The sequence below is a fragment of the Bufo gargarizans genome, unplaced genomic scaffold, assembly GCF_014858855.1.
Source record: "Bufo gargarizans isolate SCDJY-AF-19 unplaced genomic scaffold, ASM1485885v1 fragScaff_scaffold_343_pilon, whole genome shotgun sequence".
Lineage (NCBI taxonomy): Eukaryota > Metazoa > Chordata > Amphibia > Anura > Bufonidae > Bufo > Bufo gargarizans.
The window spans coordinates 56,181-74,089 of NW_025334098.1; the positions used below are offsets into that span (position 1 = coordinate 56,181).

Here is a 17,909-nt window from a genome sequence, read left to right on the forward strand (position 1 = left end):
ATTATTCCCCCCCCCCATCACTCTCATTATTTCCCCCCCCCCCATCACTCATTATTTCCTCCCCCCCCCATCACTCATTATTTCCTCCCCCCCCCATCACTCTCATTATTTCCTCCCCCCTCCCCCCTTGTCACTCTCTCTCTTCCCTCCCCCCTTGTCACTCTCTCTCTTTCTTTCCTCCCCCCTCGTCACTCTCTCTTTCTTTCCTCCCCCCTTGTCACTCTAGTGTACCTCTAGTGTAGCGTGGCCGAGCTCTGTTCGATCCGCGGTACAGGAGCATTTGTTTCCTGTACCCGGCCGGACTGACAGGAAGTGCACACTAAGTGAGCACTTCCTGTCAGTCCGGCCGGGTACAGGAAACAAAAGCTCCTGTACCGCGGACCTAACAGAGCTCGGCCACGCTACACTAACAGGCGCAGGCAGGATTCTTTAGAGCGGCAAGCCACTCAGGCGGCGCAGAATGAGGGGCGCCGCCAGCCGCCCCCAACTTATATAAGCAACTTTTTTTTTTACCGCAACGGGCGCCGGGCGCCCCCTGCTGAGTACAGGAGGGGGGGGGGGGGGGGGGGGGCTCGCCTGCCCATATTACATTGCGGGCTGTCGGCCGCCCGGCGCCCCTGTTGCTATGGCGCCCTGTGCGGCCGCACAGCCCGCACACCCCAAAGGCCGGCCCTGAGTGCGCGGACCACCATCTGTCCACCTCCAACCGTCCAGTGCGCGGACCACCATCTGTCCACCTCCAACCGTCCAGTGCGCGGACCACCATCTGTCCACCTCCAACCGTCCAGTGCGCGGACCACCATCTGTCCACCTCCAACCGTCCAGTGCGCGGACCACCATCCATCCAGTGCGCAGACCACCATCACTCTAGATGCCTCAACATCCAGAGCGGGACCCTCTGTAGTCAGACACAGACCTTCCCCGCCACTCCATTATGGTCGGACACAGCCCCTCAGCAGCCGTTCCCGACACTTCATTACGGTTCACACTTCACACCTGGCCGCCACACGCCTTTCCCGCTCAAATTGTAGGCGGGCGGACTCCATTTATAGGTCACTCGCTGGGCTATGACGTCGAGAAGTGGGCGGTTCCTATCTGTCACAGGAGTTGTGACGTCACGTTGTCATGGAGACAGTATTACGCCGGGAAGACGGTGAGGTAGGTGAGGAGGAGGCTCCGCTGTTGGTTGACGCGCACTCGAGGACTCGCAGTTACCGGGAGCCGATCCAGCCCGAACCGCTAGCACTGGCCGGAAAACAACCCCGGAGTCCCGCACATCTCTCCCGAGAGGCGGAGGAGCCGGCTGCCGCTGTGGGGAGGTGTGCGGGGCAGACAACAGGTGAGCCTCATCCTCCGGACCTCAGTAGCGCCTCACTATACCTCAGAAGTAGCGCCTCACTATACCTCAGAAGTAGTGCCTCACTGCCCCTCAGAAGTAGTGCCTCGCTGCCCCTCAGAAGTAGTGCCTTGCTGCCCCTCAGAAGTAGTGCCTTGCTGCCCCTCAGAAGTAGTGCCTCGCTGCCCCTCAGAAGTAGTGCCTCGCTGCCCCTCAGAAGTAGTGCCTCGCTGCCCCTCAGAAGTAGTGCCTCGCTGCCCCTCAGAAGTAGTGCCTCGCTGCCCCTCAGAAGTAGCGCCTCGCTGCCCCTCAGAAGTAGCGCCTCGCTGCCCCTCAGAAGTAGCGCCTCGCTGCCCCTCAGAAGTAGCGCCTCGCTGCCCCTCAGAAGTAGCGCCTCGCTGCCCCTCAGAAGTAGCGCCTCACTATACCTCAGAAGTAGTGCCTCGCTGCCCCTCAGAAGTAGTGCCTCACTATACCTCAGAAGTAGCGCCTCACTATACCTCAGAAGTAGCGCCTCACTATACCTCAGAAGTAGTGCCTCACTGCCCCTCAGAAGTAGTGCCTCGCTGCCCCTCAGAAGTAGCGCCTCACTATACCTCAGAAGTAGTGCCTCACTGCCCCTCAGAAGTAGTGCCTCACTGCCCCTCAGAAGTAGTGCCTCGCTGCCCCTCAGAAGTAGTGCCTTGCTGCCCCTCAGAAGTAGTGCCTTGCTGCCCCTCAGAAGTAGTGCCTCGCTGCCCCTCAGAAGTAGTGCCTCGCTGCCCCTCAGAAGTAGTGCCTCGCTGCCCCTCAGAAGTAGTGCCTCGCTGCCCCTCAGAAGTAGTGCCTCGCTGCCCCTCAGAAGTAGCGCCTCGCTGCCCCTCAGAAGTAGCGCCTCGCTGCCCCTCAGAAGTAGCGCCTCGCTGCCCCTCAGAAGTAGCGCCTCGCTGCCCCTCAGAAGTAGCGCCTCGCTGCCCCTCAGAAGTAGCGCCTCGCTGCCCCTCAGAAGTAGCGCCTCACTATACCTCAGAAGTAGTGCCTCGCTGCCCCTCAGAAGTAGCGCCTCGCTGCCCCTCAGAAGTAGCGCCTCACTATACCTCAGAAGTAGTGCCTCACTGCCCCTCAGAAGTAGTGCCTCGCTGCCCCTCAGAAGTAGTGCCTCGCTGCCCCTCAGAAGTAGTGCCTTGCTGCCCCTCAGAAGTAGTGCCTCGCTGCCCCTCAGAAGTAGTGCCTCGCTGCCCCTCAGAAGTAGTGCCTCGCTGCCCCTCAGAAGTAGTGCCTTGCTGCCCCTCAGAAGTAGTGCCTCGCTGCCCCTCAGAAGTAGTGCCTCGCTGCCCCTCAGAAGTAGTGCCTCGCTGCCCCTCAGAAGTAGCGCCTCGCTGCCCCTCAGAAGTAGCGCCTCGCTGCCCCTCAGAAGTAGCGCCTCGCTGCCCCTCAGAAGTAGCGCCTCGCTGCCCCTCAGAAGTAGCGCCTCGCTGCCCCTCAGAAGTAGCGCCTCGCTGCCCCTCAGAAGTAGCGCCTCGCTGCCCCTCAGAAGTAGCGCCTCGCCGCCCCTCAGAAGTAGCGCCTCGCCGCCCCTCAGAAGTAGCGCCTCGCCGCCCCTCAGAAGTAGCGCCTCGCCGCCCCTCAGAAGTAGCGCCTCGCCGCCCCTCAGAAGTAGCGCCTCGCCGCCCCTCAGAAGTAGCGCCTCGCCGCCCCTCAGAAGTAGCGCCTCGCCGCCCCTCAGAAGTAGCGCCTCGCCGCCCCTCAGAAGTAGCGCCTCGCCGCCCCTCAGAAGTAGCGCCTCGCCGCCCCTCAGAAGTAGCGCCTCGCCGCCCCTCCGAAGTAGCGCCTCGCCGCCCCTCAGAAGTAGCGCCTCGCCGCCCCTCAGAAGTAGCGCCTCGCCGCCCCTCAGAAGTAGCGCCTCGCCGCCCCTCAGAAGTAGCGCCTCGCCGCCCCGGACCTCAGTAGTGCCTCACTGCCCCTCAGAATTAGTGCTTTATGCCCGATTATACCTCAGAAGTCGTACCTCATGCCTCACTATACCTCAGAAGTAGTGCCATATAGTATATACACTGCTGTATATACTGTATATCTGTACACACTGCATCTATTATACCTCGTTCCTCACATATCAGTACACTGCTGTATATACTATATATCTGTACACACTGCATCTATTATACCTCGTACCTCACATATCAGTACAGTGCTGTATATACTATATATCTGTACACACTGCATCTATTATACCTCGTACCTCACATATCAGTACACTGCTGTATATACTATATATCTGTACACACTGCATCTATTATACCTCATACCTCACATATCAGTACACTGCTGTATATATATCTGTACACACTGCATCTATTATACCTCGTTCCTCACATATCAGTACACTGCTGTATATACTATATATCTGTACACACTGCATCTATTATACCTCGTACCTCACATATCAGTACACTGCTGTATATATATATCTGTACACACTGCATCTATTATACCTCGTACCTCACATATCAGTACACTGCTGTATATACTATATATCTGTACACACTGCATCTATTATACCTCGTACCTCACATATCAGTACACTGCTGTATATACTATATATCTGTACACACTGCATCTATTATACCTCGTACCTCACATATCAGTACACTGCTGGATATACTATATATCTGTACACACTGCATCTATTATACCTCGTACCTCACATATCAGTACACTACTGTATATACTATATATCTGTACACACTGCATCTATTATACCTCGTACCTCACATATCAGTACACTGCTGTATATACTATATATCTGTACACACTGCATCTATTATACCTCGTACCTCACATATCAGTACACTACTGTATATACTATATATCTGTACACACTGCATCTATTATACCTCGTACCTCACATATCAGTACACTGCTGTATATACTATATATCTGTACACACTGCATCTATTATACCTCGTACCTCACATATCAGTACACTGCTGTATATACTATATATCTGTACACACTGCATCTATTATACCTCGTACCTCACATATCAATACACTGCTGTATATACTATATATCTGTACACTGCATCTATTATACCTCATACCTCACATATCAGTACACTGCTGTATATACTATATATCTGTACACACTGCATCTATTATACCTCGTACCTCACATATCAGTACACTGCTGTATATACTATATATCTGTACACACTGCATCTATTATACCTCGTTCCTCACATATCAGTACACTGCTGTATATACTATATATCTGTACACACTGCATCTATTATACCTCGTTCCTCACATATCAGTACACTGCTGTATATACTATATATCTGTACACACTGCATCTATTATACCTCGTACCTCACATATCAGTACACTGCTGTATATACTATATATCTGTACACTGCATCTATTATACCTCATACCTCACATATCAGTACACTGCTGTATATACTATATACCTCTACACTGCATCTATTATACCTCGTACCTCGCATCCTATTTACTCAACCTCTCTACTCTAAGTGCGAGTGACTCCTGATATTCCCTGGATGGCGGTGTTAGGGCTCATTCAGACGACCATATGAACGAGTCCGCATCCGTTCTGCAATTTTGTAAAACGGGTTCGGACCCATACATTTCAATGGGGCCGCAAAAGATGCGGACAGCACCCGAGACTGCGGCCGTGTGAATGAGCCCTAATGTATATCTACAGTATATACCGCATACGTGTGATATAATGGGACAGGCCGCTGCCGCCCGACCACAGGGGTCACTTGTTTATGTTCTGTATTGTACTTGATAACTGTAGTATTTGAAGGGTTAAATGGTGCCACTGGAGCCTGTGCGGGCCGCCGTCTTATAAACTCCGAGCCTGTAATAGAGGAGTGATTCATTGCTCCGATGTGACGCCCGATCTCCGTCCAAAGCTGAAACAGTGCAATAGTCTGCGGCAGGGAAGTGTGCAATGTCTGCGGAGTCCCCGCTTTTTATCTCTTTCAGCGTTTCTGTGTACACCAGTACCGCGAGGTCTGAGCGGTGGTGAAAATATTGGGATTGTAAGAAACGCCGTCAGAGGGGCGAGTACTTCTCAGATATGGCAGCGAAAAATGGGGGTCATTTACAAAGAATGCCTTTTTACACCCCTTGTGCGCTGGCGGAAGATGCGCCTATGTTACGGCGAGGTGTGTGACCCTTCAGTAGTCCTGACCCCTGGCTGCGGTAGTTTTTCGCCAACATTTGCAGGAGTAAATTTTGGTAAATTTGTCAAGGCTGAAGTCTGGACCCCCGGCACGCCCCCACCTCATCCGGCACTCCTGTGTGTCTAACGCGGTGCAAAAAAAATATGTTGGCTCACGGGTGTTGAAAAACTCCCAGAAAAGGCTTGTGTGCCATTTTCATGCCAAACGTTGGAGTAAAATTGTTTGTAAATGAGCCCCAATGTCTGCCGCACTACAGCCTCTTACCTTCGGCAACTGTACGTCTACCTACGGCAGCTGTCAGTACCAGCGCTGTGTGTTATACTGACGGCTGTGGTGCCGCGCTGTGTGTTATACTGACGGCTGTGGTGCCGCGCTGTGTGTTATACTGACGGCTGTGGTGCCGCGCTGTGTGTTATACTGACGGCTGTGGTGCCGCGCTGTGTGTTATACTGACGGCTGTGGTGCCGCGCTGTGTGTTATACTGACGGCTGTGGTGCCGCGCCGTGTTTGTATACTGACGGCTGTGGTGCCGCGCCGTGTTTGTATACTGACGGCTGTGGTGCCGCGCCGTGTTTGTATACTGACGGCTGTGGTGCCGCGCCGTGTTTGTATACTGACGGCTGTGGTGCCGCGCCGTGTTTGTATACTGACGGCTGTGGTGCCGCGCCGTGTTTGTATACTGACGGCTGTGGTGCCGCGCCGTGTTTGTATACTGACGGCTGTGGTGCCGCGCCGTGTTTGTATACTGACGGCTGTGGTGCCGCGCCGTGTTTGTATACTGTTATACTCTCTGCTGGAGTCACCGACTGTGGAATAATGCTGCCACGTAGCGCCTCATGAAGGGCAGCCTCTGCCGGGGCACCCACTTTGCTGCAGCTCATGGCGTAAACCTCAGCATCACAGATTCATCCCTGTAACGAGCCGGAACCTTCCGTCTTACAGATCGTCAGGATACAACTGGAAGGTGCTGGGACTAAACACGTGTAGAACTCTAGTAATGCCTGAAGCTGCAGGGGACGTTCCCTGTGCTGTCATCAGTATGGACTGACACAGCTTCTTCTGCAGGGAGCTCCAGTAACCTCGAGCCGGCCAGACAGTCCCAGGACTGCGGTGAGGTTGGCTGCTGCCTCTGGTCCGCTTGACTGTTCTTCTGTTGACTGTCATAAAAGTTGTCCGGTTTTGGAGCATTCTGTCCACAGCCATAGTGGCTCTGAACAAGGGTAGAAATATAGTACTAGGGTGCCAATACTAATGCAACATCATGCAGGCTGCGCAGGGCCGTTCTGTTAGCACTAAATGGTGAGGTGCTGCTTGTATGTTCATTACCCTGGTCTGGGTGCAGATACTGGTTGTTATTGTGTCATCCACTGAACACCCCACCTCTGTGACCTCACCTGCCTCGTCCTCCCCTCCTGGACCCTTCACCCCGCTGCTGTGACATCATCTGCCTCGTCCTCCCCTCCTGGACCCTTCACCCCACCTCTGTGACCTCACCTGCCTTGTCCTCCCCTTCTGGACCCTTCACCCCACCTCTGTAACATCATCTGCCTCGTCCTCCTCTCCTGGACCCTTCACCCCGCTGCTGTGACATCATCTGCCTTGTCCTCCCCTCCTGGACCCTTCACCCTGCTGCTGTGACCTCATCTGCCTCGTCCTCCCCTGCTGGACCCTTCACCCCGCTGCTGTGACATCATCTGCCTCGTCCCCCCCTCCTGGACCCTTCACCACTCCTCTGTGACCTCATCTGCCTCGCCCCCCCCTCCTGGACCCTTCACCCGGCTGCTGTGACATCATCTGCCTTGTCCTCCCCTCCTGGACCCTTCACCCGGCTGCTGTGACATCATCTGCCTCATCCTCCCCTCCTGGACCCTTCCCCTCCGGGACCCTTCACCCCACCTCTGTGACATCATCCGCCTTGTCCTCCACTCCTGGACCCTTCACCCTGCTGCTGTGACATCATCTGCCTCGTCCTCCCCTCCTGGACCCTTCACCCCGCTGCTGTGACATCATCCGCCTTGTCCTCCCCTGCTGGACCCTTCACCCCGCTGCTGTGACATCATCTGCCTTGTCCTCCCCTCCTGGACCCTTCACCCTGCTGCTGTGACCTCATCTGCCTCATCCTCCCCTCCTGGACCCTTCATCCCGCTGCTGTGACCTCATCTGCCTCGTCCCCCCCTCCTGGACCCTTCACCCGGCTGCTGTGACATCATCTGCCTCATCCTCCCCTCCTGGACCCTTCATCCCGCTGCTGTGACATCACTCACTTTGTGAGTGGGAGGGGGTGTGGCCTTTGGATGTTGGGGTCCCCCCTAAGGATGGATGCCTTTAGATGTTGGGGGCCACCCCTGAGGATGGATGCCTTTTAGAGGTTGGGGGGCCACCCCTGAGGATGGATGCCTTTAGAGGTTGGGGGGCCACCCCTGAGGATGGATGCCTTTAGAGGTTGGGGGGCCACCCCTGAGGATGGATGCCTTTAGAGGTTGGGGGGCCACCCCTGAGGATGGATGCCTTTAGAGGTTGGTATGGACTGACACAGCTTCTTCTGCAGGGAGCTCCAGTAACCTCGAGCCGGCCAGACAGTCCCAGGACTGCGGTGAGGTTGGCTGCTGCCTCTGGTCCGCTTGACTGTTCTTCTGTTGACTGTCATAAAAGTTGTCCGGTTTTGGAGCATTCTGTCCACAGCCATAGTGGCTCTGAACAAGGGTAGAAATATAGTACTAGGGTGCCAATACTAATGCAACATCATGCAGGCTGCGCAGGGCCGTTCTGTTAGCACTAAATGGTGAGGTGCTGCTTGTATGTTCATTACCCTGGTCTGGGTGCAGATACTGGTTGTTATTGTGTCATCCACTGAACACCCCACCTCTGTGACCTCACCTGCCTCGTCCTCCCCTCCTGGACCCTTCACCCCGCTGCTGTGACATCATCTGCCTCGTCCTCCCCTCCTGGACCCTTCACCCCACCTCTGTGACCTCACCTGCCTTGTCCTCCCCTTCTGGACCCTTCACCCCACCTCTGTAACATCATCTGCCTCGTCCTCCTCTCCTGGACCCTTCACCCCGCTGCTGTGACATCATCTGCCTTGTCCTCCCCTCCTGGACCCTTCACCCCGCTGCTGTGACCTCATCTGCCTCGTCCTCCCCTGCTGGACCCTTCACCCCGCTGCTGTGACATCATCTGCCTCGTCCCCCCCTCCTGGACCCTTCACCACTCCTCTGTGACCTCATCTGCCTCGCCCCCCCCTCCTGGACCCTTCACCCGGCTGCTGTGACATCATCTGCCTTGTCCTCCCCTCCTGGATCCTTCACCCCACCTCTGTGACATCATCTGCCTCGTCCTCCCCTCCTGGACCCTTCACCCCGCTGCTATGACATCATCCGCCTTGTCCTCTTTTCCTGGACCCTTTACTCCTCTGCTGTGACATCATCTGCCTCGTCCCCCCCTCCTGGACCCTTCACCACTCCTCTGTGACCTCATCTGCCTCGCCCCCCCCTCCTGGACCCTTCACCCCACCTCTGTGACATCATCTGCCTCGTCCTCCCCTCCTGGATCCTTCACCCCACCTCTGTGACATCATCTGCCTCGTCCTCCCCTCCTGGACCCTTCACCCCGCTGCTATGACATCATCCGCCTTGTCCTCTTTTCCTGGACCCTTTACTCCTCTGCTGTGACATCATCTGCCTCGTCCTCCCCTCCGGGACCCTTCACCCCACCTCTGTGACATCATCCGCCTTGTCCTCCACTCCTGGACCCTTCACCCTGCTGCTGTGACATCATCTGCCTCGTCCTCCCCTCCTGGACCCTTCACCCCGCTGCTGTGACATCATCCGCCTTGTCCTCGCCTGCTGGACCCTTCACCCCGCTGCTGTGACATCATCTGCCTCGTCCCCCCCTCCTGGACCCTTCACCACTCCTCTGTGACCTCATCTGCCTCGTCCCCCCCTCCTGGACCCTTCACCCGGCTGCTGTGACATCATCTGCCTCATCCTCCCCTCCTGGACCCTTCATCCCGCTGCTGTGACATCACTCACTTTGTGAGTGGGAGGGGGTGTGGCCTTTGGATGTTGGGGTCCCCCCTAAGGATGGATGCCTTTAGATGTTGGGGGCCACCCCTGAGGATGGATGCCTTTAGAGGTTGGGGGGCCACCCCTGAGGATGGATGCCTTTAGAGGTTGGGGGGCCACCCCTGAGGATGGATGCCTTTAGAGGTTGGGGGGCCACCCCTGAGGATGGATGCCTTTAGAGGTTGGGGGGCCACCCCTGAGGATGGATGCCTTTAGAGGTTGGGGGGCCACCCCTGAGGATGGATGCCTTTAGAGGTTGGGGGGCCACCCCTGAGGATGGATGCCTTTAGAGGTTGGGGGCCACCCCTGAGGATGGATGCCTTTAGAGGTTGGGGGGCCACCCCTGAGGATGGATGCCTTTAGAGGTTGGGGGGGCCACCCCTGAGGATGGATGCCTTTAGAGGTTGGGGGGCCACCCCTGAGGATGGATGCCTTTAGAGGTTGGGGGCCACCCCTGAGGATGGATGCCTTTAGAGGTTGGGGGGCCACCCCTGAGGATGGATGCCTTTAGAGGTTGGGGGGCCACCCCTGAGGATGGATGCCTTTAGAGGTTGGGGGGCCACCCCTGAGGATGGATGCCTTTAGAGGTTGGGGGGCCACCCCTGAGGATGGATGCCTTTAGAGGTTGGGGGGCCACCCCTGAGGATGGATGCCTTTAGAGGTTGGGGGGCCACCCCTGAGGATGGATGCCTTTAGAGGTTGGGGGGCCACCCCTGAGGATAGATGCCTTTTAGAGGTTGGGGGGCCACCCATGAATGTGGATGCCTTTAGAGGTTGGGGGGCCACCCATGAATGTGGACGTCTCTCTATTAGAGGATGAAGAAAACATCAGGTGTTTCTTGTCCGGTTATAAGGCCCGAGCCGGGAAGTCGATGCAGACGGGAAATGTCTGAGATCAGGGGCAGGAGGTCTGTGAGCGCTTCTCTGCAGGATGCATGATACGGTGAGCACAAGTCTTGTGACAATGCTGGGACTTGTGGTGCTGAGGCGTCAGACCTATAGCAGACGTATGGAGGGTCTGTGAGCGCGCTCGGCTGTCTTCTTCATGCGGCCAAGCTCAGGATTCGTTTTCTTTATTTCTTATTTACGCTGACAAAGAAAAGCCATAAAAATATTTCAGTCCCTTTAACTGTAAATAGTAAGTAAGTGACTGCAAGCAGAGATCTTGAGAGTGCTGAGGAATGAAACACAAACAGGGTCATTTACTATCCAGAAATATGTCTATATTAGGGGTATTTCTGGCTGATTGCTTCGCAAAGGTTATTTATGCCGCAATCTGCAACTTTTCCTCGCTCATGCTAGGTCTAAAAAAGTGTGCGGGGGAGGGGAGGGCCGGTAGACCCGTTTCATTTACCATTTGGTCTAAAAAATGTAAGACCGCTCAGAAGCTAGCGTAGATTTAGAAGCGGCGGTAAATGTTTTTTTGTCCCGCTGGCATTTGCGCTGGATCTATGAACGCAGCCTTAGATAGTTGCAGGACATTTTACATTGCTGAATCTTTAGGTTTCTGTCCCCCCCAAAAGGCGTGCAGTGCCGCCCCCTGTGGGTGAGAGCAGAGTCTGGGGGGAAGTCGCTAAACCAGTGGCTGTGATCTCTGGTACTGGATTATAGAGTGCTTGTCTGGTGGTCCGGCATTGCAGAGCGGCGGTGTGACACTGCTCGGCTGTCTCTCTTTCCCAGTGCTCGGTGTCCCTTTCTTACTTTGCCCTCTCGTCTCTCTGCAGGTGTCTCCTGTCTGTATGTGACATGACAACAATCCGAGTGTCACATGAGTCATCCGACTAATCTCCCGGCCGAGCAGCAGAGACGTCTTCGGTGAGTGAGATTTAACCAGTGACGGCCGCCAACCTCGCACCAGCGGTATATGGTATATATCCTGTAATCTGGCACCTGGTGGTCCGGAACGCAGACCGCCGCAGAGTATTACCCTTACATGATAACAGAGATGACGTCCACAATTTTCTGAATACCACTGGACTGTATATGAGTAAACAGCCCTCGACAGTCTCACTTATAGCACAGGACCAGGGTGATGAGGCCCAGCAGCTGCTCCAGAGGCGGACCCCGCACCCCCGGGGCCCAGACATCAGCCGCTCTTACACTGCCTCTCATTAACCTGTCATTATCTGCAGACGCCTGGGAGCTGATCTGCTGTTTAGATCTTGCTCAGCGCTGTCACTGCCTCCAGGGCTTCAGGAACAGATAGTGCCAGCTCCGAGCCTTCCTGCCGCACATTGGGGGTCATTTATTAGACTGGCATGTTAGACGCGGGTCTTAATAGTGCCCTGCGCTGGCGGTGGATCCGCCAAAGTTATTAAGGGAGGCCGCAGGCCTGCACAGCTGGCATAGATTTAGACCATTTGCCGGCACGGCTCCTTTCCCGCAATGCCAACTTTTTTAGACCTGTGTGAGCGGGGGAAAATCGCAATCTGTGCCATAAATACGCCTAATATAGACATATTTCTGTTAGTAAATAACCCCCATTGTGTCTAAAAATCCACAGTCATCAGTGCGAGTGGTTGAAGTGGCTCACAAGAAATCTTATATATATCCTACTCATAGCCTATATATTCCTCCTGTACCTCCCCCCATGTACAGACTGTACTGACCCCCTATATATATCCATACATACAGTGGACATAAAAATCTACACAAAAAAATGAGACAAAGATACATCATTTCAGAACTTTTCCCACCTTTAATGTGACCTATAAACTGTACAACTCAATGGAAAACAAACTGAAATCTTTTAGGTGGTGGGAAGAAAAAATATAAAAATAAAATAAAATCTGGTTGCATAAGTGTGCACACCCTTACACTAATACTTTGTTGAAGCCTCTTTTGATGTTATTCCAGCACTTAGTCTTTTTGGGGATGAGTCTATCACCATGGCACATTTTGACTCTTCTTTGCAGAAACCCTCCAAATCTGTCAGATTGCGAGGGCATCTCCTGGGCACAGCCCTCTTCAGATCACCCCACAGATTGCGAGGGCATCTCCTGGGCACAGCCCTCTTCAGATCACCCCACAGATTGCGAAGGCATCTCCTGGACACAGCCCTCTTCAGATCACCCCACAGATTGCGAGGGCATCTCCTGGACACAGCCCTCTTCAGATCACCCCACAGATTGCGAGGGCATCTCCTGGGCACAGCCCTCTTCAGATCACCCCACAGATTGCGAGGGCATCTCCTGGGCACAGCCCTCTTCAGATCACCCCACAGATTGCGAGGGCATCTCCTGGGCACAGCCCTCTTTAGATCACCCCACAGATTGCGAGGGCATCTCCTGGGCACAGCCCTCTTCAGATCACCCCACAGATTGCGAGGGCATCTCCTGGGCACAGCCCTCTTCAGATCACCCCACAGATTGCCAGGGCATCTCCTGGGCACAGCCCTCTTCAGATCACCCCACAGATTGCCAGGGCATCTCCTGGGCACAGCCCTCTTCAGATCACCCCACAGATTGCCAGGGCATCTCCTGGGCACAGCCCTCTTCAGATCACCCCACAGATTGCCAGGGCATCTCCTGGGCACAGCCCTCTTCAGATCACCCCACAGATTGCGAGGGCATCTCCTGGGCACAGCCCTCTTCAGATCACCCCACAGATTGCGAGGGCATCTCCTGGACACAGCCCTCTTCAGATCACCCCACAGATTGCGAGGGCATCTCCTGGGCACAGCCCTCTTCAGATCACCCCACAGATTGCGAGGGCATCTCCTGGGCACTGCCCTCTTCAGATCACCCAACAGATTGCGAGGGCATCTCCTGGGCACTGCCCTCTTCAGATCACCCCACAGATTGCGAGGGCATCTCCTGGGCACAGCCCTCTTCAGATCACCCCACAGATTGCCAGGGCATCTCCTGGGCACAGCCCTCTTCAGATCACCCCACAGATTGCCAGGGCATCTCCTGGGCACAGCCCTCTTCAGATCACCCCACAGATTGCCAGGGCATCTCCTGGGCACAGCCCTCTTCAGATCACCCCACAGATTGCCAGGGCATCTCCTGGGCACAGCCCTCTTCAGATCACCCCACAGATTGCCAGGGCATCTCCTGGGCACGGCCCTCTTCAGATCACCCCACAGATTGTCAATCGGATTCAGGTCTGGGCTCTGGCTGGGCCATTCCACAACTTTCATCTTCTTCTGGTGAAGCCATTCCTTTACTGATTTGGATCTATGCTTTGGGTCGTTGTCATGCTGAGAGATGAAGTTCCTCTTCATGTTCAGCTTTCTAGCAGAAGCCTGAAGGTTTTGGGCCAATATTGACCGGTATTTGGAACTGCTCAGAATTCCCTCCAGCTTAACTAAGGCCCCAGTTCCAGCTGAAGAAGAGCAGCCCCTTGGCATGATGCTGCCACCACCAGGCCTCACTGTGGGGCTGGGGTTCTTCTGGTGATGGGCAGTGTTGTTTTTGCCCCAAACAGATCTTATTTTTATTGCCAAAAAGTCCAACCTTGGTTTCATCAGACCATAACACCTTTTCTCCCATGCTTTTGGGAGACTTCAGACATATGAAGAATACGGGAGATTGTTGTCCCATGGACCACACAAGCCAGGAATTGCCAGATATTCCCACAGCTCCTGTAATGTTGCTGTAGGCCTCTTGGTCACCTCCCAGACCAGTTTTCTACTTGTCTTTTCATCCATTCATGTTGGAGGGACGTCCAGTTCTTGGTGATGTCACTGTTGGGCCATATTTCCTCCACTTGATGATGACGGTCTTCACTGTGTTCCATGGTAGATCTAATGCCTTGGAAATTCTTTTGTCCCCTTCTCCTGACTGATACCTTCTAACAATGAGACCCCTCTGATGCTTTGGAAGCTCTCTGTGGACCGTGGCTTCTGCTGTGGGATGCGACTAAGGACATTTCAGGAAAGGCCAACTAGAGCAGCGGAGCTTTGTCTGGGGTTAATCAGAGGCCCTTTACATGATGGCCGGTGTATGCTGACTGCTATCTAACAGGATTGTGGATGTGATTGCTTAATTCTGAACACAGCTAGAAACCTAGAATGTGTCGGCAGATAAGAACCATTTGGCCCATCTAGTCTGCCCAATACACTGAATACTATGGATAGCCCCGGCCCTATCTTATATGAAGGATGGCCTTATGCCTATCCCATGCATGCTTAAACTCCTCCACTGTATTTGCAGCTGCCACTTCTGCAGGAAGGCTATTCCCTGCATCCACTACTCTCTCAGTAAAGTAATACTTCCTGATATTACTGTTAACCCTTTGCCCCTCTTATTTAACACTATGTCCTCTTGTAGCAGTTTTCCTTCTTGTAAATCTTCTCTCCTCTTTTACCTTGTTGATCCCCTTTATGTATTTAAAAGTTTCTATCATGTCCCCTACATCCCCAGTTATAAGAGGGTGTGCACACTTATGCAACTACATTATTTTAGTTATTTTTTGTTTTCTTCCCTCCACCTAAAAGATTTCAGTTTGTTTTTCAATTGAGTTGTACAGTTTATAGGTCACATTAAAGGTGGAAAAAGTTCTGAAGTGATTTATCTTTGTGTCATGGTATAGGCATAAGGCCATCCTTCATATAAGATAGGGCCGGGGCTATCCATAGTATTCAGTATATCGGGCAGACTAGATGGGCCAAATGGTTCTTATCTGCCGACACATTCTAGGTTTCTATATATTCCTCCTGTACCTCCCCCATCTACAGACGGTAATGGCCCCCCTGTAACGCTTCTCTTTCCTCTATGTAACATCCCCTCCGTGTCTTCTACAGACGGCAATGGCCCCCCTGTAACGCTTCTCTTTCCTCTATGTAACATCCCCCCCGTGTCTTCTGCAGACAGTACTGACCCCCCTGAAACGCTTCTCTTTCCTCTGTAATATCCCCCCCATCTTCTCCAGACTATACTAATGCTCCTCTAACACTTTTCTCTTAGATAGTCCAAGTATCATTGACCGTCCGCCATGACTGAAGAGTTGGACTGTAGATTCAGCAATCTGACCCAGGATCAAATCACCATCCTCAATCAGGTTCTGACTGAGGTCGTCCCCATCCACGGCAGAGGGAACTTCCCAACCATGGAGGTGAAACCCAAGGATATCATCTGTGTGGTGAAGGAGCAGCTAATAAAGAAGAAAATCGCAATACGAGACATTCGCCTCAACGGCTCCACAGCCAGTCACATCCTCATGCGCCAGAACGGGACCAGCTGCAAGGACTTGGACATCATTTTTGGGGTGGAGCTTCCAGATGATCAGGCCTTCCAGACTGTAAAGGAGATTGTCTTAGATTCTCTCTTAGACTTTCTTCCCAAATGCGTCAACAAGGAGAAGATCACTGCCCTCACCATGAATGAGGCGTACGTCCAGAAGATGGTGAAGGTGTCCACTGACCACGACCGCTGGAGCTTAATTTCACTATCCAACAACAGCGGGAAGAACGTAGAGCTGAAGTTTGTTAACTCTCTCCGCAGGCAGTTTGAGTTCAGTGTGGACTCCTTCCAGATCACCCTGGACTCCATCCTCCACATTTACACCGATGAGGACTGTGAACTGACCCCAGATACCTACCCCACTGTGGTGGCCGAGAGCATGTACGGAGATTTCCATGAAGCAATGGAACATCTCCGGTGCAAACGTATCGCCACAAGAAACCCCGAAGAGATCCGAGGGGGTGGCCTTCTAAAGTACAGCAACCTCTTGGTTCGGGATTACAAGCCAACCAGTGAGACTGAAATCAAGTCCCTGGAGCGCTACATGTGTTCACGGTTCTTCATAGACTTTCCTGATGTGACCGAACAGCAGAGGAAAATAGAGTCCTATCTGCGCAACCACTTCATCGGAGAAGAGAAGAGCAAGTACGACTACCTGATGACCCTGCGCACGGTGGTCAATGAGAGCACAGTGTGTCTGATGGGTCACGAGCGCAGGCAGACTCTTAATATGATCACCATCTTGGCTCTGAAAGTGCTTGGAGAACAGAACATCATCCCGAACACGGCAAACGTGACCTGTTATTACCAGCCCGCCCCCTACATGAGCGACAGGAACTTCAACAACTATTACATACCTCAGGGCCAGTCGGCCATCTTCTACCCCCCCTACCAGTTTCACATACACCTGCAGAGCGGGCTGGTGTAGGAATAAAGATTTCCCCGAGCGCACGTCGTCACTTCATGGAAAACCTCATGCAAGCTACATCTATAGAATTATTCTACATAAATGGCAGAGACACGCTGTACATACATGGCTTATCTAGTACTGAGCATACTCCAGAGCTGAACTCACTCTTCTACCGCTTGTTATCGGAGACTGGCAGCAGGCACCATACAAGCTTAGTTCAGCTTGTATAATGCAGGGGACATCTGCCCATATAGAGACTGCCCATACTTCAGAGCTGCATTCCCCATTCTGCACATTTTGAGATAAGTGATGTATGTGCACAGTGACTCTGCAGTTCATGGCAATGAGGTCCGTGACCTGGAGAATGCTGGAATGCTGACCAGGACTGGGGCTGTTTTTTTTTTTTTTTTTTTTTTTTCTTAAATGAGACTGCAGGGGGCGTTCATTCTAGGACTGCCAATGCTGCGGTGCCTGGAGAAGCTGCTTGTACTGGGGATTCGTGTCATTAATGGTTTCCTTTTGTTGTCTTTGCTGTTTTTTTAGTGTCTAAGTGTTTTTAGTTTTTTATTCTTATGTCGGGATCTTCGTGCTGTTTGTAATCCGGGACGGGGGCGCCGGAGTCTTCTCATCACCTCTTATATCTTCTCTGAATTTTTTTTTGGGGTGGTCCATCCCAGCCAGTGCAGTGTCACTGATCCCAAGTTCCATCTCCAGTGCCATCCAGAGCTGCAGTCGTAATTTTGCTGGATTTCTGTCTGTTTTCAGTCTGCGTGAACTTGCCGATCTCCCTGCTGGCTCAGTGGCATTACAGGGCATGCTTTGCTGCGTGATGGGTGATGTAGTGATTACATGGGTCAGGCTGGTTCTCTCAGCAAACTGCTGACGGGACCAGGTATTCACATCAACCAGCAGAATACTGACTGCAGCCCTGGATGTGGCTAGAGTATGAGTGGAAGCCGCTCAGCACAAAAAGTGTAGCAGACATCCTCAGCCATGTGGGGATTATCAGTGTTGTGTGGTCTTCCTATCAATGATTATTACTGGATGACCCCGGGTGTAACCTCCAGAGGGTGGGGCTGACTGGATGACCCCGGGTGTAACCTCCAGAGGGTGGGGCTGACTGGATGACCCCGGGTGTAACCTCCAGGGGGAGGGGCTGACTGGATGTCCCCAGGTGTAACCTATAAAGGGAGGGGCTCGTTGGACGACCCAGAGTGTAAGAGTG

At 53.4% G+C, this 17,909-nt stretch overlaps 1 protein-coding gene across 2 annotated transcripts; it reads left to right on the top strand.

The window, feature by feature from the left end:
• The first annotated feature begins 583 nt into the window (after nucleotides 1–583).
• Nucleotides 584–17,007, top strand: LOC122922419 (terminal nucleotidyltransferase 5C-like). Of its 2 annotated transcripts, none has more exons than XM_044273019.1 (3): nucleotides 584–1,339; nucleotides 11,314–11,404; nucleotides 15,499–17,007. In XM_044273019.1, the coding sequence occupies exon 3, from the start codon at nucleotides 15,527–15,529 to the stop codon at nucleotides 16,700–16,702; it is 1,176 nt and encodes a 391-aa protein (XP_044128954.1). In that variant the 5' UTR covers nucleotides 584–1,339; nucleotides 11,314–11,404; nucleotides 15,499–15,526; the 3' UTR covers nucleotides 16,703–17,007. The 2 variants fall into 2 exon arrangements, with proteins under 2 accessions (XP_044128954.1, XP_044128955.1); XM_044273020.1 differs by having other exon boundaries at nucleotides 584–1,158.
• The last annotated feature ends 902 nt before the right edge of the window (nucleotides 17,008–17,909 follow it).

Excerpts from the sequence above, each read along its gene's own strand:
- LOC122922419 (XM_044273019.1), top strand. The coding sequence starts at position 15,527 with ATGACTGAAGAGTTGGACTGTAGATTCAGCAATCTGACCCAGGATCAA.